Source organism: Ptychodera flava, chromosome 2, assembly GCF_041260155.1.
Source record: "Ptychodera flava strain L36383 chromosome 2, AS_Pfla_20210202, whole genome shotgun sequence".
Classification (NCBI taxonomy): domain Eukaryota; kingdom Metazoa; phylum Hemichordata; class Enteropneusta; family Ptychoderidae; genus Ptychodera; species Ptychodera flava.
In genome coordinates this window covers 38057260-38081490 of record NC_091929.1, presented here as the reverse complement: position 1 = coordinate 38081490, position 24231 = coordinate 38057260, and the positions used below count along the sequence as shown (strand labels likewise).

General features: G+C 38.7%; 2 protein-coding genes across 2 annotated transcripts in view; both read right to left on the bottom strand.

Moving 5' to 3' along the window:
• Nucleotides 1–2282: 2282 nt before the first annotated feature.
• LOC139120328 (uncharacterized) lies at nucleotides 2283–9967 on the bottom strand. The gene is made up of 2 exons (XM_070684665.1): nucleotides 9582–9967; nucleotides 2283–4630 (listed from the first exon to the last, which is right to left on the bottom strand). Exon 2 carries the CDS (start codon nucleotides 4597–4599, stop codon nucleotides 3673–3675), a length of 927 nt encoding a protein of 308 aa, XP_070540766.1. The 5' UTR covers nucleotides 4600–4630; nucleotides 9582–9967; the 3' UTR covers nucleotides 2283–3672.
• Nucleotides 9968–11998: 2031 nt separating this feature from the next.
• Nucleotides 11999–24231, bottom strand: part of LOC139148301 (SCO-spondin-like) — a 22194-nt gene continuing 9961 nt past the window's right edge. The window contains exons 5-11 of the mRNA XM_070719667.1: nucleotides 23406–23564; nucleotides 21718–21876; nucleotides 20977–21147; nucleotides 18295–18480; nucleotides 17450–17635; nucleotides 15888–16105; nucleotides 11999–13297 (exon numbers count right to left, since the gene is read on the bottom strand). Coding sequence (XP_070575768.1) covers nucleotides 13091–13297; nucleotides 15888–16105; nucleotides 17450–17635; nucleotides 18295–18480; nucleotides 20977–21147; nucleotides 21718–21876; nucleotides 23406–23564 — 1286 coding nt within the window. The 3' untranslated portion in view covers nucleotides 11999–13090. The remainder of the gene's footprint in view (nucleotides 13298–15887; nucleotides 16106–17449; nucleotides 17636–18294; nucleotides 18481–20976; nucleotides 21148–21717; nucleotides 21877–23405; nucleotides 23565–24231) is intronic.

The following is a 24231-nucleotide window of genomic DNA, read 5'->3' as shown; positions in this document are numbered from 1 at the left end:
CGAGTAACACGCAATAAAGGTTGAATTCATTGTTCTTCAAGTGTGCCGGTGAATTATTCGGTGGAAAGAAACGGCTTTATTGACAAAAACATCGAATATGTTGGGTTGTCATTGAAAAGGGTGACGTTTTATCACAGGCAGTTTGCTCAGAGTCACAGTGAGTGGCCATAGTTAAAGTCGGACGTCTGAAGTGTAATACCAACATTTACTTTCCACGCGGCTATGCACGACAACGGCAAGTAAAATAATGTTGATACAGCACTGCTGAGTGTTTGTCGACAGTTAATGAAAATGAACTCACTGCTGCTGACGTTTTGGGTTGAATGTTAATACGTTGACCAACATTGAAATCGAAGTCACTCCATGTGAACATAAGAAGCGACCGTGAATAATTGAAACGCGCATGTCAACGAAATTCATTGCGTTTGACCTCAAACCACCCTCCCTCTCCGTTAATAGAAGTTGAGAAATGGAAATCCAAACTGGAATACGAGCGGTGGTTATGATTTCAATTGCTCCTAAAAGCAATAAATTGCGAGCTGACATAGGTCGCTGGATCTCGCAGCCACTTGACGGGTTTTTTGAACAATAACAATCCAGCATGGAATGCCCCGCACGCTATTTGGCGTAACTGCGCATGCGTCCTGAAATAATAGTACGTGCGAAATATAGACTTCCCACTACCCTACGCGCGTGTTTAAACTATTTGCGATGACTTTGGAAAGCTTAGCACACACAAAACAATCTTCGATGTTGTCAGCGGGTACCAACATAGGCAAGAATGTTTAAATTACCTTCAGTAATTGCAGATCATGTGTGCATGTAGTTGTATCTCTGAGGGACAGCTAAATTATTCAAACAAAATAGTTTCAACATTAGCATCTTCAAAAGCACCGACTTGAGGCATAGGAGACACATGACGAATAAATAAATTAAAATACCTGAAACTGTGCGTATGTGTTACCTACATTAAATGCCAAGTTGTGAAGTGTTTCCCACCTGTACGTATGCTAAGTTTTAAATTAACAAAATGTAAGCCATTCCTACCTAAGCGTTCGTGACTGGATATATTATTTGTTCGCGACTCAGATCATCTCAGGAGAATAAAACTTACCTCAGTCACAGCATTCTAGAGTTGTTTATTCTGATGCAAGGTCATTATCAATCAGATTCTTTTAATAGTACGACTTCGTTATGTTACTCTAAGAAGAAAACTTTGATGTACAAAGGTCTTCCGTCTCGGAATGGTTACTATCAATGTAAATTAACGTGTAGAATTTTTGTTGAAACCATAGACGCTCATCTTCCCGAAATATTCCGAACATTCCGAAATATTCAGAACATTATCGATGACAAACGATTTCGGAGATTTGGAAATATAGAATATAAATAATGTTGCAAGTTATATCACGATACTCTTGAGGCCAGTAAGAACACAAATTCTATTTATTTTTATCTTGTACATTAAATCTTCTAGCAAACTATCTCTCTATAGTATGCGTTCATGTCGAAAATTTGTTGCCAACATTTCGTTCATTGAATTGAAAATGAGATCAAGAGCCGAGGGTCGACAATATCGTGCTTTCTACAGTGCCGAAAACACACGGAGTCTTGATGCTACAAGGCTCATTGTGTCCTGAGAAGTGTTTTGATCATATTTTTCCACAATAACGCAGAAGAGACTGACCAAAGTAGCATAACTTTGTGAAGGAATCATCTTGTATGTGATACGTATGTGTACTGGTGGTAGACGCAAGATTACTATAATAACAGTACGTTAGCCAATGAAATTATCGATTTTAAACTGAAACAAGTTAGCCTGTTTCATCTTTGTATTAAAATTGCACAAACCGATTCTAACACAGCGCTGATGCTTAGACGTGACCACTCACAGAATGTTTAAAAAAAATTCAGCGATTCACATGACCAAGATTAGTTACCGACCCGTTCCAAATCATTGAAAGACTGGTTTCAAAGCATCTTTAGCCATTAATGTGCCGTAAATACTACTGGGTGTGTGATTGCTATCAGCTCTGAGATATGTAAATGCAGTATACGAGGTATACTTTGACATTTGTTTTTGTGTTGTAGTTATCTTTTTCTTTCTGGTGAAATAAATTTGATGATTGATGATTGATGAGTATTTGGAGCTTGTAAAACAACATCATAAGACTCACCACATGCGGATGAGAACTAGCGAAAGTATCACACGTAATTGCGCCCTCCGTCGTCAAGGTGAAGACCGAAGGTAGTCCATTAGAGTTGAACCTTGGTCTAGTAAGTACACGTAATGAGTTTTATTCGATTCCGAAAATTGTGTTTAAATATCAAACTAGAACAACATATTGCTATGCAGCCACTGCACAATTTGGAGTTTCGTAATTCGTGACAAAATAAAGCCAGTCATGTTTATGCACAACATAAATATTTTGCATTTTTTTTTTTAAATCTCATATCATGAAAACGTCAAACGTCACATCACAGTCACTTGGAGTAAAAAGTAACGTGGCTCTAAGAAAACTGACTAAAAATCTGGTTTTCGCCTCAGGCATTCATCAGATAAAATCAGTGAATTATTTGAATTGCGAGTACCGACGATATAAATAATTTTGCGTGGGTCAAATGTAGGTCGAACTCGTTGACCCGTGTCACTTCAAATACATTTCAGGTGTAAATATCTATCATTTGTAAATATCAGGGTGTTACATACAAAATATTATCTTAAGTTGCTCAATTAATCTTTACATTATATTCTGGTTGAAGCACAAATTCGTTTGAATTGTTATCCAGTATTGAAGGCAAAATTCGACGACTTGTAGCCTTAATCGTAATAAAGCAGGGGCTAAATTGGATCCCATTATCCTTTACCGCGTAAATATCACCAAGTTCATAAAATGTCATTGATGTCAACATTAGAATAATCATTCACTTGGAACTTGTAAATCTTTGACCGTTTTTGAACACGAATGTGATGGTACAGATGGCAAAATCTGTGAAATATCTGGAAGTAGTTTAGTTCCGGCATGTCGCGTACACCCGTCCCTGTTTCAATCCCCAGTCTGCGGAACAAACGTGATGTCTACGTTGTACTAGCCGTAAGACGTTGACAAGATTGCAGGGTTCAAAGGTAGACACTCTCGACTCGGAAGCAAGGTAACAATGTCGTATCGGAGTCACTTTACAGACATAGTGACTGTGGTCGTGCCATCTTCAAGAGATAACAGACGATCAAGCCTTCTGCTTGAGATTGGAAATCGATTTCAAGGTCTGACAGATGATACGGTTTATCACTAGCCGGTTGTACTCAAAACAGATTTCAGGCAGTACTTTATACCTGAGTAATTCGTCGGGTAGGTACTTTGAAACCAAACTTGCAGATCTGTTGGATTGACGTGCTACCGGGACAAATACACGCATAGTTTTTTCACTCAGTGCGACACACTTACGTTGAGCCGTAGCTTCAGGTTGGTTACTGAACAACTCTGTTCAAAATTTTGAAAGCTATTAAAACGCTTTGAGTGTTTGCAGTATCAAACAAAGGCAGGGGGAGTATAATAAGTTGACAATAAATGTCGTGTGGATACAACAGGCCAGTTTGTCGTGCAAAAATGCAATATTGTTAGCGATTAAGAAAGGGCTTGTTCGCTGTGACCCTGCCGTGAATGTTCGGGCTCAGTCCGCGTTGTCGTCGTCGTTGTTGTTTTCCAGCCGGGGCAGTTTCGAACACAAACACATCGAGGTGAGAGCTTTGCCCTTCTTTCGTGTGGACCTCTTCTTGTCGTATGCTCCTTTCTGAATCGCTCGAGACAAGCTCGTTGTCGTCGTGCTTTTCGGCGTGTTCGCCCGTATGATCGGCAGCATTAGCCGCTCGTGTTTTTTCCTGTTGTAGTACGCAAGGCAGCAGGAACAGTAACCCTGCCCAAGAACGTCACAAAATTCCCGCGCTTCCCCCTCGCACACCGGCGAACCTTTGCAAACCTTCTTGTGATTGGGACTCAAGCAGGCACGTTTCCGTCTGAAGCTCTTCTTTGACCCACCGCTCTCGTCGTCATCTCGCGGAGAATCCTGAATGACGACGCCGTTCTCGTAACCGTTTTCGAATTCGTCGATCGGCGGCAACTTGAATGTTACCCTCGTGACCGCCCTTTCTCGTTGTCTCACCTTCTCCGCTGACGTCAACTTAGTCTGCATTTTGATCTGTTCATAACTCAAACCTTTTCGATATTTTTCAATTAGTTCTTTTTCTTTCATCAGGTCAGTATTCTTGGGTTGTCCGTCATCCCAAAGAAGTGGCGGTAATATTTTCATCTCGTCATGGCCGTACCTATCGCTGTACAGTGTATCTTGATCAAATTCATTACTGTCGCTGGCATCAACCCGACGGAATACAGCACGCCTTCGTCTCCTCGGCTGGACTCTGGGCACCCGCCACACAACATGTGCAGTGCGCTTGCGCGGAACACGCATCTTTGGGTTACCCAACACGATGTACTTCGAGCATGGTATGCTGGGTAGTGATGTCATCGGAGACCTAATGCCATGGTCAAGTAAACTCTCATAAGTCGACAAGCCATGAGATGTCGCACTTTTCACCTCCATCTTTATCTGAGTATTTTCGCTGCGTTGAATCCTAAAACAAACAAAAACAACATTTTTGGAGCATTATATCATCATAGACTTGATCTACTGGTAATTTGAGCTGTTATAACTGCGAACTGGTTACAGGCTAAATTGTCATACATTCGCGCGCTAAACTAACCACCATTTCGACCTGAATTAAGACGACACAATAAAAAACTGCAAAACTAAAGGACAGATGTAGGAACAGTCGTGTTCTCTGCCGACAGACTCTGTGACAAGTCAATACTCAATGCCAAAACAAACCATGATATCACCACTGCCCCGGCTTATCGTGTTTAATGTGTTATAAGATGGACATATAAGCATGATAAAACAGAAAAGAACGTATCTGCTTTGTGAAACATCACGCCGTTGGAAATGTGAAATCTTCAAAGGCCGACAGGTATGCAAACTTTCTCAAGTAAATACATTCTGGGGCACATGCTAATTTAACCCATCATTTGTTTCATTATTCACAGCATATCTTCGTATTCTTTAAATCGACATATTATCCAGGAATGAATTATTAAAGTTAGACTCTTTGCAACAATATAACACATACATAAAGTATTCTTCTCGTTTTTATCATCATATATGATCATGATTGCGATGGCTATAATCATCGTAACATATATAGGTGATATAACAATAAGAACAACAAGTCATCGTTGATGACACAGTCCCCACTTGTTAATGGGTACTTTGATAACATGTCCTCAGAGAGGATAGAGTCCTCTTTATTAATTAGGTCTGTGATAAAAATACTTTGATACATATAGCGCTCAATGGCCAAGAATGACCTACATACAAGAAAGACCTACATATGTATGACATAGGTTAATGTCCTTGTACCAACTTTGAATAAAATCGGTTGAGATATGCCTGAGTATTATGGCTCTGTACATGAAAAAATCGTAACAAAATGGCCGCACGGCAGCCATATTGGATCGTATCACATAACAAATTGACATGCATATGTATGACAGTAGTCAATCTCCTTGTACCAACTTTGAATAAATTCGCTTGATACATGTCTGAGTATTATGGCTCTGTACATGAAAACATCATAATAAAATGGCTGCCTAGCGGCCATATTGGATCGTATCACATAACAAATAGACGTACATATGTGTGACATAGGTCAATGTCCTTGTACCAACTTGGAATAAAATCGGTTGAGATATGCCTGAGTTTTGGCTCTATACATGAAAAAATTGTAATAAAATGGCCGCCTGGCGGCCATATTGGATCGTATCACAAAATAAATTGACGTGCATATCTATGACATTGGTCAATGTCCTTGTACCAACTTTGAATAAAATTGGTTGAAACATGTCTGAGTTATGGCTCTGTACATGAAAAAATCGTAATAAAATGGCCGCCAGGCGGCCATATTGGATCGTATCACAAAACAAATAGACATGCATATCTATGACATTGGTCAATGTCTTTGTACCAACTTTGAATAAAATTGGTTCAAACATGTCTGAGTTATGGCTCTGTACATGAAAAAATTGTAATAAAATGGCCGCCTGGCGGCCATATTGGATTGTATCACAAAACAAATCGACATGCATATCTATGACATTGGTCAAAGTCCTTGTACCAACTTTGAATAAAATCGGTTGAAACATGTCTGAGTTATGGCTCTGTACATGAAAATATTGTAATAAAATGGCCGCCTGGCGGCCATATTGGATCTTATCACAAAACAAATCGACGTGCATCTGTATGACATATGAAGTAATATTTGTACCAAGTTTGAATGAAATCGCTCCTTGCATCTCTGAGATATCTGCGTGAACGGACGGACGCACGGACGGACGCACACACGCACGCACGCACGCACGGACATGACCAAACCTATAAGTCCCCCCGGACGGTGTCCGTGGGGACTAATAAAGCAAAGACAGCACATGAATTACTTTCATTACCACACCATGACCCATCATCATTACGATTAGCATAATGCTCCTCCTCCTCCTCCCAATCATCATCATCATCATCATCATCATCATCACATCATCATCATCATCATCATCATCATCATCATCATCATCATCATCATCTCGGCAGCATCATAGCCGTGATCACTATCATCATCATCATCATCATCATCATCATCATCATCATCATCATCATCATCATCATCATATCGGCAGCATCATAGCTGTGATCACTATTATTATCATCATCATCATCATCATCATCATCATCATTATTATCATATCACCCCTCCAGGCATCCTCGTCACTGTACCTGGCCATTTGCTTGACACATAACGACGTGACTGAGAAAAAGCATGGTGCGTCACGTGCAGGGCTACGAATCGTGGTAAAGCGTAAGCATTGCCAAATAGTGGCATTTATGTAACCACGCTTATGGGGTAGAGTGACCGTTCTGGAACTACCCAAAACTTTTTGATCATATGAAAGCCACATATAAATCTAACGTCATCAGAGAAGATATTGCTAGAGTACTGTGACCACTTTCCATTGTGTTGTTCCTGGTCCGTAAATAGCCATATGTCGTATCACATGGAAGGAAACTGTGCGCCGAACGACTTCGAGTGGCACACTGTTCTCAGTCTTGCGGGATCGCATGTTCCGGGATTGCATGACAGTACATTTATAGAACCAACCGTGGAAGTGTCGCTTAGACTTTGTGGCCTTCTTGAATATATTCAATTTGATACCTAAGTTAATTAGTTTGATAACATCACATTTTCACGCTCATGATTCCCAAATAACGAAACGGTGTTTTAAAATACAGTCGCTAGACATTATAGAGGGGTCTGAAAAAGTTCAGCGTGCGGAAACTTTGTTTTCCAGGTCCCGTTCAGATAGTTCAATACCGTCGTCAATCTCCGTGCTAAAACCGTGCACTAACGCTTGGTGGCGCGAGTACATGTCATCGAACAAGTCTTTGTTTTTCTCGACTCTCAAACCGGGCGCCGCCAAGGAATCTTGTTGTTAACAACAAGACCCCGGGATCACATGCGAGAAGTCACTCACGGCTCGACTTCATTGAGATTTGACCTATTGCTCTATGTCTTTTCAGCGTGAGCAAGTCGAATCGATCCCCGACAGCAAGTTTTCAACTGCAGAGGAATGCTCATTAGATTTTACGACCGGGCGACGTGCACAATATGCAACGGGCCAGACACCTGTGCACGGTCCCTCACAGTTTCAAAGCCATAGAGTTCTGCTTAGTCGAAGCACCATACCCGATTAGGCGAGCGAATATCTAACCCAGGCTCAATAATAATGAGCAAGTTTAAGCCATGTATTTCAACTTCAATCCCAGTCTGCACGCAATTTTAATGTGGCGTAAGGAAACATCGATTATTGAGTCTACTGATGAATTAAACAAGCCAAGTGGAAGTTCATGCACCTCGGTTGAATGTGCGCATTTCCAACAATAAACAATCATAAGTTCTTGACCACAAAGGAATCGCCATATAAGGATATTAAATGACTCGTTTTTAACCCTTTGAGTGCTGTAATTGTTCCCAGCAAAATTTTGGTGAAACATTTTTACCACTTTTCATCAATTTTTCTGTAATTTTTTGATAATTTTGGACCAACTGGGCATCACATTTCATTGGCTACAGTTTGTTATCAAAATTTTGACAACAATCTGAAAAAAATTGACTGGAGCATATTTTCTAAAGGTGACAAAAGTTGACTTCAGCGCTCAAAGGGTTAATAGATATGAGTTTGGTCAGCATTTTGCAGGTGTTTGCGTTGCGGTAGTTCATTTGACTATGTTCGTCCTCTCTAAAGTTGCCAATCAACGTATTGTATACAGGTATGGCGATTTGCTTCAAATTCCGACTCAATTCCCCCGGTACACTCCGGTGGGAGACAATCCGTTTTGTGACAATTTGGCTTTCTCCTAATCGGCTCCCAAATCCAACAGCATTTTACCAACTTACCGCCAAGTCCGTTAAAGGTATATTAATCTCTCGAGTCAAACACTAGTATCAGTTCTTAGGTCGGAGTAAATGAAAAAAGTACGACGATTTGTTCATCCTGGGGTCAGTTTTTCTTATCAGCAGGCCTACTTGAATGTACCCCGAATTATCAACTGCCACCAAATTTATCAGCTCGGGTGTCAAAAGTTTGTTTGCAAATACCGGTGTGCGGTGGACATTGTGTTTTATAATGACCATTCTTCAGCCCCTGAACCTTAAAAACAAACTACTAATTAAACATGCATGTAGGCGATACTTTATCGATCGAATAATTTGGATTATCGATCCGATTTGTCGACGGTGGAAATCAAACACCAGTATCAGAATGAGTCTACTGTTCTGTTTGTGAGTTACCATGACGCAATAACCACGCCAGGTGATTTCAGAATGAAGTGGTTGGAATGTTTAATTTTGTGTTCAGAGGCTTAAATTTTGTAAATAATGGCATTCCTTGTTGCACGTTCAACTTGTCTCCGATCTTTCAAGCGTGAATTTTGTAGGATATTGGCATACATCTGATCTTGGCGATGGTATATTGAAACCAGATATTACTTCGCTTCTTTTTTATCGTGCATTACTACTAGAATTTCTGTGGGAGTCACGGTGTGACATCTCAGTCTGATACTTTCTTTCCGTTAAGTAACAAATACCCCACGTTTCGCACTTTGCGCGGGAAGTGATTTCTGTCAAATATTTGATCTCTCTTTGGCAGTCCGATGACAATTTTGCGCCCAATGCAACACGCGTGACAATTGCAGGGCTGAAGACGTGTCAGGAATGGCTAGAATCGCCATGTTTAAAATTCCCCTTGGTTTATCCGCGATTAACAACAAGAAAGCAATCCTATTTTCAAAAAAATATGTAAAGTTGGTAGCTTCGTAAACTATACCATCCATTTTGGAAAACCAATACCTTCAAATCGCTATTTTTTGAGATTTGAAATAAGAAAGCGACCAACTTTTTGACCCTGGAGTTTTTCACTTACCGATTGCTGGTCTTCTTAAGGCTGTTGTGGGGTGGACAGTATTTGCTTGTGGACCGCCATTGTTGAAATGGAGACTAAGGCATTCCTGTTCTCAGTTCGGTGCTTTCGAACACTCATGTCAGCCCTTTGATTCCACGGCGAGATTTGAAAGGTCTAGTCTCCCAAATAACTGTGTTGTCAATGTCCCATACTCGCCCGCCACACGTAGAGGGAGGTGATACGATTGACGTACCAGCTGTCTCTTAACGCATCTTTGCAACGATCAACGACAAGAACTTGAACTGCAACTATCGCACGAAAAAAGGCCTGTTTGCACCTGTCGTCAAGCCACAGGTGTTCATTGAACCAATCACGACCAAAGAATAAACATTAATACCGTTACACGACATAACGTGACGCACTGAGCGCCGCGAGCGAGCCCCTTCAACGAGCCGGAATACAATGAATGCTTACATCACACCAAAGGTAGCCGACCGGTTTTGGAGGATACAGCCTTTTCAAACAACTTCTTGTGCTACCTGTTTAAAGAGCTCGATAAAATCTCGGCAAATACAATAGCCCGAGCAGTCGATTTAGACATGTTAATTTACGCTTCCTTTAAGTGCAACAAAAGCTATTCTTTGTTGTTACAAATATGGCCGTGCAAAGAGACGATGCTTACTGTTATAAAACAAAGCGTTCACAGCACACATCCCGTCTCCAATCACGACCTATTCATCGATTGAATCTTGCTGGTTGGTATCTAAGATGACTACAAAGTTACCTCTATTCATGTCGGATATTTTTTTTATTATTTTGCGACGACACTACTACTAAAGAAATCACATTTCGGTGAAAGTTATAAGAAAGCCCAACACCCAGCCATCTCTTACACTGCCCAACTCCGACTAAAACGAAACAAATTGAATATGACCTTGCTCCGACTAACACGAACAAATTGAATATGACCTTGAAGGAATTTAGGAAGGCCATTTGAAATAAAAACTAGAATATTGTGTCATTTTGAAAATAAAAAATACATGAATGAATGAATAAATAAATAAATAAATAAACATTCTTGTGATCTATCAGTCTGCTTTTCGGTACATGGTGAAACATCTTTAATATTAAACATTGTAGATATTTTGACTTGCCGCTTAGGTGTGAGAAGTAGGTGTGAAAATAAAGAAGATGAAACATTGTGATCCAAGCTCGCCAATCGTTACTAGTCAATAATCCGTGAGTTACAGTTACCTGACAGTGAGTTCATACCAGTATATTTATCTGGTACATGTATTTAGTTTGTTCAGGAAACACAATTTACACGGTTTTTTTTTCGTGCTACCTAACACATTTCGTGTTTCATTGTCACCGATCTTTTCAAACATGTCGATACGCTTGGCTTCACACACTGTCATTCATCATGTTCGCTCTCTGAACATTCGGCAAGCTGCGATTCGTGACCAAGGAAGAAAGCGCCCTCTGTGGTGACACTCCCGCACACGTGAAAATGGGCCACTGATGTTTACGAGCACACATTCCAAAATTTACCTGAATATAGCTCTGATGTGGAAAGTAATAGTAAACCTAAACGTTGTCTCTGGAAAAGTAATAAGCAAATAAAACTGTAAAATTACATTTTTTCTGGTGAAAATTAGACATGTATCATTTGTATGTTTTGTTGTGATATGATATTCGAGTTCATCTTTTCATTACGTTTAGCCTATCTCTGTAGTTTATGCCATGAAAACTACTTGCACATCCATTACTTTATACTTATTCTATCCTACGACAAGCTTGAAGTTCACTGGCCCTAATTTTTGAAAGTTTACTGAGATTTTGTTTGTGACTCGAGTTTGTGTTTAACCCATACAGTCTTCTCATCAAACGTAGTTAATAGGGAACAATAGTACTCAGTAGAGAAATTTTCACCCAAGGAGAAAGTCAGATCAAAATTAATGTTTTTTTCAGGTACCTCTCTTGGCATCGAGTACTGTAATTCCCACGAGGACATGGCAAGGCACACACATACAGACACAGACACATACACACAAATATAATAGAAGTCTCTTGTATATTGTACATGTATATATACATACATGTACATGTGTTCACAAATGCTTACAAATACACACACACACACACACACACACATATACATACATATATATATATATATATATATATATATATATATATATATATATATATATATATATATGGTGTTGTGTGTGTCTGTGTGTGTCTGTGTCTGTGTCTGTGTACGAAAGACATGAGACGCAGAGAAATAGGGAGACAGAGTGAGAGACAGAGACAGACAGCAATTCAATGTAAATATTAACTTAAACATGGAATAGTTCAGAGAAGAAAATTACATACAAAAACCCAATAGTGTAGACTAACTTTCTGCATGCATCAAGTTAGTTTTTAACACGAACTTGCAAAGTTAAGAACTTTATTCTGTGCGTCGCTTATCGTTTGGTAACTAAATTTAAAATTGCCTTATCCGACTGTGATGTCTCGTGTTTCCGACATTGGAAGAGAAAACAGTTTGTAAGGTATGTACATTTCAGATGAAAGAACAACTGTGTTCAATATTCGACCGTATAGACCGTTTAAATTTCATGCAAGCTCATTCGTCTATACCATCAACTATACCATCAAAGTGAGGATGCACTTGAAAATGAAAATTATTTGAATGTAGCTTGCGTGTAAATTCATTAATATCAATACTTGCTGTGTTAAAGGTAAACACTCACCTGTAATCTGAATATGCCCATTTGTAGTCACAGGGGCGTTATATGTATTCAAAATGTCCATGTGAGGGCGCTGTTTTAAAAAAGCGGCCACCCGCGTAAAATCTGTGATTGGTTAGATTTCTCTGTTCATGGTAACTGTGGCAAAATTGGAACAGGTGACAGTATACCTTTAAAATACACCTCACATATCAAACATTTTTTTTTCTCATTGGCACGGCTATAAGAAACAAATTAATTATCTCTCTTTACCTACGTTGTAAATTATTTATATCATTCCCAATGCGTTAAGTAGATGAAAGTCTCATGAAATTTACTTGATTGATGTTACACAGAAACAGATGATTTCAGGCTATCAACCTAATGTATCTCACATAAAAAGTAAATATTGACATTAATTACATATTTGTCCAACGTACGCTCTAGGACAATATAATACCTAATAGAAAAACCATCTCCCGGTATCAAATGTATACGAACTTCAAACAAACCGCACTTTACAGGTGAAAATTATCGAGTGAATCCGTCAATCTCAACTGAAACTATTCTTTAAATTAGATCTAGAGCCAGTTTCTGTGTTGACGCTAAATCGAAAATGAAATCAATTCGTTAATTTTCATGAAGATTATAATACGTTTAGTGATGCGACTTGTGTATATAATACCTCTTACAGTCACACTGCTGAACAAGATTATTCTAAAGATATGATATATGTGCACAAAAATAATTTAAATTGTTTAAAATTAAGTTTCGAATGACTTCGATATTTACTGCCTATTTGTAAAACATCAGTAAATGGGCAATGTAGAATCCTAGGCGCTCGTTGCTTGGCAAACATATTTCTTTTTTTCTACTGCAGCTTTCCACGGATATTTCCCCATTATCCTCTAACTGCACACAGCCGCGTCCACGGGGCTGTCCAGATTCCCACGGACGGAAGCCGCCATCGGCTCCATTTATCCAAGGATGATTCGAATCGTCCTGAGGGATAAAAAACATCTGACAATTTACACAGTTTTATATGAATCAGAATTACGAATTTGTTTCTTTGCGACTAATACTTTTAGTGCTGTAATTTTTCCCACCGAAATTTTAGTGCAACATTTTACCAATTTTTATGAATTTTCTGTACTTTTTTTGATATTTTGAACCAAAGGATATCACATTTCATCGGCTACAGTTTTTTATCAAAATTTACGCAACAATTTGAAAAAAAATTGACAGGGGTATATTTTTTAAAGCAACAAAAATTGATTTTGGCGCTCAAAGAGTTAACTTTAGAATGCGACTTAGAGACAGATATTCTGACTTTCAAATTATAACTTACATTTTAAGTCTATCACTTGGGGCTAATTTTAGGCTCGTCGAGTAATTTGAAGTTTTGACGAACATTTCGGTGAAAATGAGACTGGCCCCTGGTCGCCAGACTTTTCTAGGCAGCTGAGTTACTGGCTGGCCAAAGGCAAACGTGGGCCAAAGCGTTAACCCCACGATCTACGGACAGCCTACCATTAGCGAGACAGTATGCTGATGTTTAGTCCTTCAATTTATTATAAGTTCTGATACTAATATTTCCACATACTTGGAGCAAGTCTAGGTAAAAATCGAAAGTTCAATTTTCCCGATATAGTTAACACAGGGTTGGCGGCCACCTGTACTTTGAATTTCTAAAGTAGGTCGCGTAGTACATATTTGATAATTTGTTAATCTAGTAATAAAATTTGCACAATGACGTCTGAATTTTATTCTTGGAGCAAACGTTTGAGTTTTTCTCAGAGTCAAAGTGCGTAAATACATTAATTAGGAGAAAAGATATGTGCTATTCTCCCAAACCAAACCAACCCTAGGCCTTAGAATTTGCTTTTTTAAAAATAGTGCATCGATTTACTATTTATTTCTGTTTACTTCGGATTCTATTTACAACGACTTAAAACTATGACGATTTTCGACTTGCCTAAGATGCAAAAAGATGCTCCTGAAAGCAAAAAATGTTTTCTTTTCAAATGCTATGCATATATGATAATTTTCTTGTCAGAGTGTTTGTTTTGTAAGATTGACAAGTCAGTGGAGGCAACCAGCTTAGTTATTTATTGAAAAGGTGTTTGTTAACAGTTTCTTGGCGGGCTGATGAAAAAATTAATTTCCCGTATCAGTGGGCGGCGAAATGGCGAATCGGCCATTCGTCATGATCGGTGATCTGGAAATTTCATCAATAGTCTCGATTACCCAGACTGCAGTAGTTGGCCCTCATCTCCACCCGCACAGTCTGAGGAAATCCCAATCATTAATTATCTCCGAGCAAATATCTGGATGGCGAGATACGGACAAGGGCGATGCATGCTGGGACCAACTAATCCACGACGTAATTGTTATATTTTGCGGCAAAGTTACGGGAAATATCCTCAGGGTTATGTAGAAGCCCGGACGAAGAAGTGGCTTTCGAAGTCCTCTCTTGAGTGAGAACCGTGCCACTTACAGTCCTAGGTCAGTTACACGAACAGGTACGATGCAATTGGCTGGCCCAAGACATGAAATTCATAGTTCCCCTTTCATTAATCAGAGCGAACTTTGAGAGCCACTCCTACAAACCTTAAAGCTATATCTTCAGTAACTTTGTCTCATACATGATCATTACATCTGATTTTATGCTTCCAAGTTGCATCGCGCCTCTTGTTCGTACCGCGCCATTGTCATGCTAAGATCATCATTAAATTTTTAAAAATGACTCAATTCAATAGTGAATAAGACAGAATAAGTATTAGTTATTTACAACAAATGGCACATAATGAAGAACAATGGCCCATAGAAGCATGTATAAATGCACAGAGAAACATAGAGTCAGAGTCGCAACAGGTATTGTTTAAGGCGTGAAGCGGTTACATAACCCATCCATGTTCGCCTCGCCTCAGGTTGCTCTCGCCTCTCTTTTCCGAAGAGTGCCGACCATGCATTCTTCGGTAATTTTCGGATTTCCGCCAATTGTTAAGCGAAAGTATGTTCGGCAAAGTTTGTCTTGTTGTTGTCGTGTGGTGCTGAGCGGAATTGACGTGCTGGCGAAAACGGGAGTGTTTTGAGCTTCAGGAAAGTGAGTTTTACCGTTTTAAAAATTCCTCTCATATTTTTATGAATATATAATGAGTGTGTTTGAACCGAATTTGAAAGTCTTTTATCCATACTGTCTGGTTTTACTCAATGGTTTACGGTCAGTCATACCGTCTTTACACGTGCGTCAAGGAAGGACATGTTTATGAAACTGCTGGCGTGTTATGTTTTGATTGGCGTGAAGTAGTGTTTCTGGCCTGAGAGCTCACAAAGTAACTATGGTTGCTACGCGACTGGCAGTACGATGCCATCTCGTCGTATTTTGCGCATAATCTCGTGTAATTATCAACCACAAACAAAGCCTTCAAAAAGTTTAAAACCTTTGAAGGTCATTGTAATATGAAAAGCCAATAGTCTACCGAGACGACCATGGAACAAGTGGCATGCAGCGTTTCCAGTCTGTCTATACTATTTGTCTGTGATAAATGTCAATAGATGGAGAAGAGGGACATTTCCATTTTTGACTCACTTCATCATATATCATGCCGATCCAATATGGAAAGTCATCGTCGTCAGACAGCACGGGGTCCATCAGCTTTCTCAGCTCATCTAAGCTTCCAAGGGTGACCAAATGTCCTCCGTTAGCGTTGCATATACCAACAGCCTCCCCGTGACGAGCTTTCGACTTTCCAACGCAGACGTATTGCTGACCCAGGGTGTTGGCGACGTCTTCGCAGGATGAAATAGCTGACAAAAAATGAGATTATAGAATCATAAACGTACACCGAGTTTAGAGGTTTAGACATTTAAAAGTGCCCTGGGAAGTTATAAGATTGTGCGAAGGTGGCCAGAAACAGTAGAGGGTATTTGACAAACCCTTATTCTTTAACACATGTTCACACAGGCAGACATTTTCGTCGAACTCCGTGTTGCTCCCATCTCATTGTTTCAATAAGGTTTAATCACTAACTCAACAAATGGGAGCCCTGTTAATAAAAAAATAAGTCTCTGTCACCTCTATCTATGAACCAAGATGACGTAAGGTACCTTGCCGGAATAAGTTCTACTACGTCATTCCTGAATCCACGATCATTACAGTTGCGTTAACGTTTAAAACTATTTCATACTTCAAAAAAAACACATTTTGACCCAGAGCTTATATTTAGGCTACTTTTCCGTCTCTCAGTGACATAATTCGTTGGCATAGACTTTATTGTTAAAGGGGAAGTTCACCAAGGATGATTTTTACATATGTGGTAGCTCTGTGGTCATTTACCTAGGAAAAACTATTTTCACCATTGATAACTTCTGCCATTTCTTACAAAAACTGATAAAAATAGTACAGGAAGTTGCCCATGTAATTTGAATCATTGGAAAAAAGCTCCAAGCTTGGAGCTTGCATCATGTGATCTGGAAGGGACCATCTTTGGATCGGTATGGCCCCAACATTGTCCCCCCAGTACATACGATGAAAGGGATTTTAACAATAAGCTGGGGTATTTATGATTTTTGTTCATTATAGTGGCTCGAAACTCAAATTAATTGCTTGAAAAAATTTACATACACTACAGTATGGACCATTTTGAATAGGTATTGACATTAGAAGTAAAATGGGACTTTTTGGGAATAAAAAATCACGTGACTATTACGCGATGATCTCATGACAGTTACATTGTCAACTACACAAGAAAGTAACCTTTCTTCTATTGAAAAAATTATCAGTAAATTGAATCAGTTGAAATGAGACAGTCATAGTGTACGACCTACAATTTCATTGGTAATCGCTTACAACAGTGGACTTATTTAAACTTCTTCATTATCAGTGGCTGGGGAGTTAATTTAGCCACAATGGCATACCCATACCTTGCTTGTTGATAAGTCTACTCCCTAGCAGACAAAATAAATGTAAAAGTGTCGATAAAGCTTGGGTTATTCGTGAAGTTGGTTTCAATACTTTTTGGCCATATTTCCACGCAGAACATTATCACTTCCTACTCAAGACATGGAGCTTCATACCCAGACAAGCTGAACGTATATCATCGAGAATGCCAAACGCTGGCTTTTTACCAGGCATGATTAAAGACAACCTACCCTCACACTCCGGATCGGATGTAGGCTCCCAATAGCCATCGTTGCATGTTAGGACGCCATCTTTCGGTTTGTGATACTCGTGAAACGGATTACACAGAACTTGTGCAGTTTCGGTATGCGCAGTCGGGTCACTTCCGCTGACGCGACAGTTCTCTGTATCCCAATCCTTCGGCAGTTCGCATGACTCTACGGGGAAAAAACAAATTACGTCAACCTTGAAACGATCGCTTTCTTAGTATGCACTTCAAAGATTGAAAGGCTAAAAGTTTTGCTCAAAACATTCGGTAAGGAAACTTAAAACCATTCCTACAAAATTCAACCCGTAAAAACTTAATTTTACTCTATGAGCTTAAAAATCGTTCTAGACAAGTGTTAGACCGAACAACGCACCTGTATCTCTGAGGCGCACTCTACCTTACTGTTTAATGCGCCAGGGTTTGAAACGTAAATGAGTACAATATCAAATAATAAGAATTCTGAAAAAAAACTAAAAGATTTACAGCAAACGGGGGAAATAGACCATGAGATGCAGTTCAGAGAAGGGGTGATTTTACCTCTGAAAAGGTACGACATGATGCTACATGTCTAAACCACTGGCAAATGGAGTGTTTTTTTTATCAAAATTCTAGACTAAGGCTAGCTTAGTCTGCCAATTGGCTCATTTTCTCACAGTCCACAAAGTATCGGTTTGTTCTAAAGACTTCTCCGCTCCTTCTACATGTAGCTCTTGAGTTGAGATGGAAGGTGAGACCAAAATATCGAGGAACAATGTATGTCAGAGTTACAAAAAGCACATTAATAAATAAACAGACAGAGCAAGCCACTGCGAAACTATGTCTACGTACCTTTACATAATGGTTCAGGGTGCGTCCATTGACTATCAAAACACTGGCTTGATGCTTCTCCGACCAAGGAGTAGAATAATTTAGAAAATATACCCGAGGATGAGTCGCATTGGAAGTTACGTGTACGTTTATGCCTCCTATCACCTGTTACTGTACCGTGCTCTATGAAACCAAGGCTTGTGCAGTCTGAATAAAAACAAAATGACATTTTACATGTATATATTATATATATATATATATATATATATATATATATATATATATATATATATATATATATATATATATATATATATATATATATATATAGATAGATAGATAGATAGATAGATAGATAGATAGATAGATAGATAGATATACATTTAGTTATTTATTTTGTGTATGTACGTACGTATGTGTGTATGTATGTCTTTTTATTTTATACATATATACATTCATACTTACATATGTACATAGTATAATCAAATTAAAACATGTAAATATATATATTAATATTATATATAATATATAATATATATATATAATATGTGTGTGTATCTGTGTGTGAATAAAGTAATTACACATATAATAAAAATTTACTAAAAATAATAAAAACTACAATGTGCAAATGCATGTACATCTGTACATATATTTCTATATGTGTGGATATGTGTGTTAATAGTCCTATTTATCATACATGCTATTCCGTTATTGCCATTCTCCTATGGTTTACAATGTACTGATGTGTACCAGTATTTTAACATGTATGTTTAATATGAGTGATATTTTCACGGAACAATCTACAGCTAAGACATGAAATTACGTGACAGTAACGGAAAACGACATATAGAAAATAACACTGCGTGTCAAGACGGACTAGACGTTTCCGGTCCGCGACTCTTCGTTCACCGACGAATGATCGAACTCGAAGCGTGTGCCTTTTTAGCTCACGTGTTCACACACACATGAGATATTGTCGTAGCGATGTCTGTCTGTCTGTCCGTGTGTGTGTGAGTGTCTGTCTGTTTACACGATAACTCAAAAACGCCAGAAAGGATTCAAGTCAGATTTGGTAGACAGGTTGCAAATGCTAATGGTAAGATCTGATTTGACTTTGGTCAGTGTGGCTTGCATATTAATGATTTATGAAATATCTTTTTTTTTTTCAAATAATGGTTTCCTCTTGAGACGGTAATGACAGTGTCGACATATATCAAGAAATACTGCACAAAATTTCACGAAACTTTTGACAGATGACAATCTCAGAACATTATGATGATACTGTGAGTGTCATGTAAACTTTCTGCTCGTTTGCATATTTAATGAACTTTTGTTATAAGAGATGTAACTCCGAAACTCCACCACAAATTTGATAATATATGCAACAAATATTGATCTGATATATCTAATTGTACTTAGAAGCATTGGCAGTGTCAAGTTGATAAATAACAAATTTGCATATTTTATGAAGTATTGTAATTAGTCATATAACGCCGAAATATCTGCACTAAATTTGATGAAATCTGCTGCAGATACTAATCCGACAGATATTTAACTGTGGTGAAAAACATTTAGTAGTGTGAAGTAAATTAAGGTTCATTTGCATATTTAATGAACTTTGTTATTTGTTATTAAGTGTTTGACTCTGAAATTACAGCACTCACTTTGGTGAGACTCGCCACAAATATTGATCTGATAAGTATCTAATTGTACTGAGAAGTATTGGGCAGTATCAAGTTTATAAATAGCTAATTTGCATATTTTATAAAGTTTTGTAATATGTCATTAGTCACTCCAAAATCAATGCACCAAATTTGGTGAAATTTGCTACAGATACTGATCCGACAAGTATCTGACTGTGTTGTAAAGCGGCCAATAGTGTGAAGTTAATTAAGGGTTCATTTACATTTTTATGAACTTTGTAATTAGGTATATAACTCTAAAATTACGGCACCAATTTTGTGAAACCTGCTACAGATATTGATCTGATAAATATCTAATTGTGGTATGAAACATTGAGCAGTGTCAAGTTAAATAAGGATTTATTTGCATTAATGACATTACTCCAACATTACAGTACTACCGTAAATTTGATGAAACGTGCTACATGTGTTGACGTGAGAGATATCTAATTGTCTCATGAAGCATTGAGCAGTGTCAAGTTAATAAACAGCTCATTTGCATATTAAATTATGTTTTATAATTAGTGATTTAACTCTGAGAATGCTGTGCGAAAGTTGATGAAACCTGCTACGTATTATGATATAACATATATCTGATTGTTCTATGAAGCGCACTACTGTTAATGAACCCTTTGTAAAACACGTTAGCACATTCAGTTCACATGTGGTTAACCTTCTGACACCAAGTGTATTTTATCCTTCGCTTCGGGGTGCTTAACTTTATCTCTTTCACACCAGCACTGGTGCGGTTTACAGTTTTTAAGGTACCTACAGCCAGGAGTATTCTTTAGTATGTTCATATGCACAAAACATGTAAGCGCAGAGAACTTACGCATGGCACTCCGAAACGTCATTTATGATTGTCAAAACTGTGTTATTTGCTTTCAGATTTTGGGCGTTGCACTTAACTCAAAGTGCAGTTTTACAAAAAAACACCAACGAACGCGTTAAGTAGTGTGTGATGCATGTGTCAGTGTCATGACATAATCTGCACTACTTTTTCATGAGGTTGCATACTTACTGCACCCTGTTGCCCATCGTCGACAAGCTTTCTGGTCTACCCCGTTACCGGTGCAGTAGTTTCCTCCGTTCAGCGGTGCAGGTGAATCACACTCTCGGGTGCGCGTGCGCGTGGCCCAGGCACATGGCTCAGAGCAATTGCTCCATGGCGACCAGCTTCCCCATCCGCCATCTTAAAAGTGGATCAAAATACGTGTAAATCTTGAAGTTCATTGGCATAAATGCAATACTAAAAAGATGGGGCCGACTTCCAGCGATTTGGAAGCTGTTGTCCGATTGGTCGGCAGAATCTTACCGTTAAAATTAAATAATGCAAATGGCTGTGAATAGTGACAATCGACCAATCAGATATAAAATTGCAAACACGCTGCAAGTCAGGCGAAAATGTGTAGTATGTACATTTCTGTGTTTCATCGTTTCCATAATTGAACACCCCGCCAATTGACCTATTGGTGTTATCAAGAGGTGACGCCGTTTAATTTTGGTTGATTCGTCCTGAATTTATGCGGTCTTTGAATGGCTATCAAGCAGACCTTTTGGATTATTCGATAAAATATCTCGTATTTGCTATCATTGTGTCCAACAATTTACAGAAATTGGGTCACTAAATATTTTTACGTTGTATTTGCGACAGCCAGAACCAACGTAATTCAGAAAAAACGAGACAGTAGACAACGAATTACGTACAGGGCGCCGCCCTACCAACAGTGGATTCTAAAACTAGATCGGGGGTGTCACTCACCAGCGTAGCAAGTCACACCAGAATCTTGATCATGTGTACAGTCTGGGGCAAACACCCTGTCGATATAGTTACAATACGAAATCGCCTGTTCGTTTCCATTACATCCAACTTTACTAATCACGATGGGCAGTGAGTTTGTTCTTTCGAACACAGCTTCCGCTGTAAAAAAGAAGGCAAAAATTTAAGTAAATAAACGGTACTTATTACTCCCGAGTGGAAACTTATAGGTTTTATTTACTCTCTCACAGTATCACCCAGTTAATCACTTCCTACCTCCTCAGACACTCATTTGCATAACTACTTGTTATGCCCTCACTCTCTGATTTACTAACCCGACCTACCTGCTGCTTGCTTGCTTGCTTACCGACTTACTCACTTTCATACTTACTTCTTGACTGACTGACTGACTAATTGACTGACTGACTAAATGACTGACTGACTAATTAACTGACTGACTCAGTAGCTCGGTTATTTGCTTTCCGACTTACTTATAATTACTTATTTAACTTATGACAGATTGATTTGTTTATTTGCATATTCATAATACTTGCTGACTAATTTACTTACTTCCAAATTTTGACTTCAGTCATTTATGGACTTACCAACTGATATGTACGTAGGTTGTTTATATAGGTAAGTTGGTTTGATTGGTAAATGGATATGCATATAAGTAGGAAGACGAAATTGATATAATGAAATAAATGGAAACGATCATACGAGTATGAATTAACCATAATCATGTGACTGTCGGTATTAAGGTATTATGTTCCTCGAATGTGAAAACTTAAGTTGTTGCTCAAACTTTCCTTAAAGAATCTTTCAACCATTCTCTTTCAAAAAGTAGAATAAAAATCGGGGGTCAAATCGGGGTGCCAAAATAAGAACTGGAGAAACATTGTTACCCAATATTTAGTTGAAATTCAAAATGCCAGCCATCCCTTTGTGTTAACTCTATTGAGGAAAAAAATCGATTTTCGAAAAACTAAGCCGGTGAAAGTTGTTCTTTCTCCCAGAGCTTCAAAATGCAATGATCCCTAACAAGTGGTAGATCAGAAAATAATTGTAAAAACTTGAGAGTCAGAATATCTGCCGCCAAAGCGTGATCTACCTTTAAGAGAAAGCTGGTAATAAAATTGAGTACGTGGGTTTTCCTTTTGTCATATTATAATGGTGACTGATCAACGACCTTCGAATGGAAATATTGCTTTACTCACGTCGTCATGCAAACATATTGTGTTTCATTTGTAGCATAACAAACGGATCATTTCGGTTATTCACACAGCCGAGAGTCTTTTTGATCATGATTTGGCCTTCATTAGGCTATGGGAAGAGTTGCTTTGTATGTCAGTCCTTAATTTGGCGTATCTTCGTTTTTAAATTAATATCGTCTGCCATGATTCAAAGGAAGCTGATGGAGCTAAATGATGATACCGCGTCTTCTAACAATGATGCTTTATCAAAGCAAACAATAACACCTTTTAATTAAATTTGCAATTAACGACTTCTAAGGGGAATAACAATACCTATGATTATCCCTTGGAGATCCCACGGAAACAAGATAAAGAGTAGGAAACGCTCATAAGTTCAAGAGCATGTTTCTTATTGTTCTTCGGGTCTTCATTTCCGAACACGGTGACAAGACTATTGATTACAATGTATGTCAGAACTCGGTACATCCCCCTACTTACCGGACTCTGCACCTTCAAACCCCATCTCTTTGCAAACAACTGAAGCGTCATTGATATCCCATTGGTCGTTGCAAATAGTTCCCCAGCTTTGTCTATTCACGCGATACACTTCGACCCGACCAGAGCCGAAGCTTGTCGATCCAGACAGACGAACCGAGCCTGATATAAACGAACGGATCAGAGAGGTATTGACTTAAGACAAGTTTTATAAACATCTCACAAACATTGCCCAACACATACAGCCATTCCAAATCCTACCAAATCAGATGAAGCGATTTGTCGGTCTTTCACGAAATCGTGTTACGGTCTTTTTCCCTGTGGTCCTCCCCTAACTACATCTAAACCTGCGCCAAACAGAGATTTGCCCCATGCTGGTTTACTGTAACTCATCAATGAGTCGATGACATTGAAAAATGTGTGGTGATACCAAAGCTAATTGTTCATTTCGTACATACAATGTATCTGTCTCATATGTAGAGTTGTGCTACCGAATTGAAACCCATTGTAATTAGCGTCCAAAGTTGGGTCCTAATTTTTACTCGTCAGTTTTGGCCGTTATGCTTAAAGTTCCCATAGCGTCATACGAAGACTCGTGAACAAGATTCCTGACACTTCGACTGGTCATGTGATCTGGCAGCCAGATTTAATTACATGAAAATGAACTAATGGCTTCTCAAAATACGCAGCTCAATCAATGGCTATGATATCGAAATGTTTGCTAATATTTTCATTGGCGGCCATATTTTAGTGCAAGCCTCATTTTTTTTGGTTTAAAATTTACTCAGTGCAGTAAGCGGGCAAATTTCTCAGTAAGTGCCATAATAAA

What these genes read in the sequence shown, in the direction of transcription:
- LOC139120328 (XM_070684665.1), bottom strand. Translation starts at nt 4,599, where the DNA reads ATGGAGGTGAAAAGTGCGACATCTCATGGCTTGTCGACTTATGAGAGT.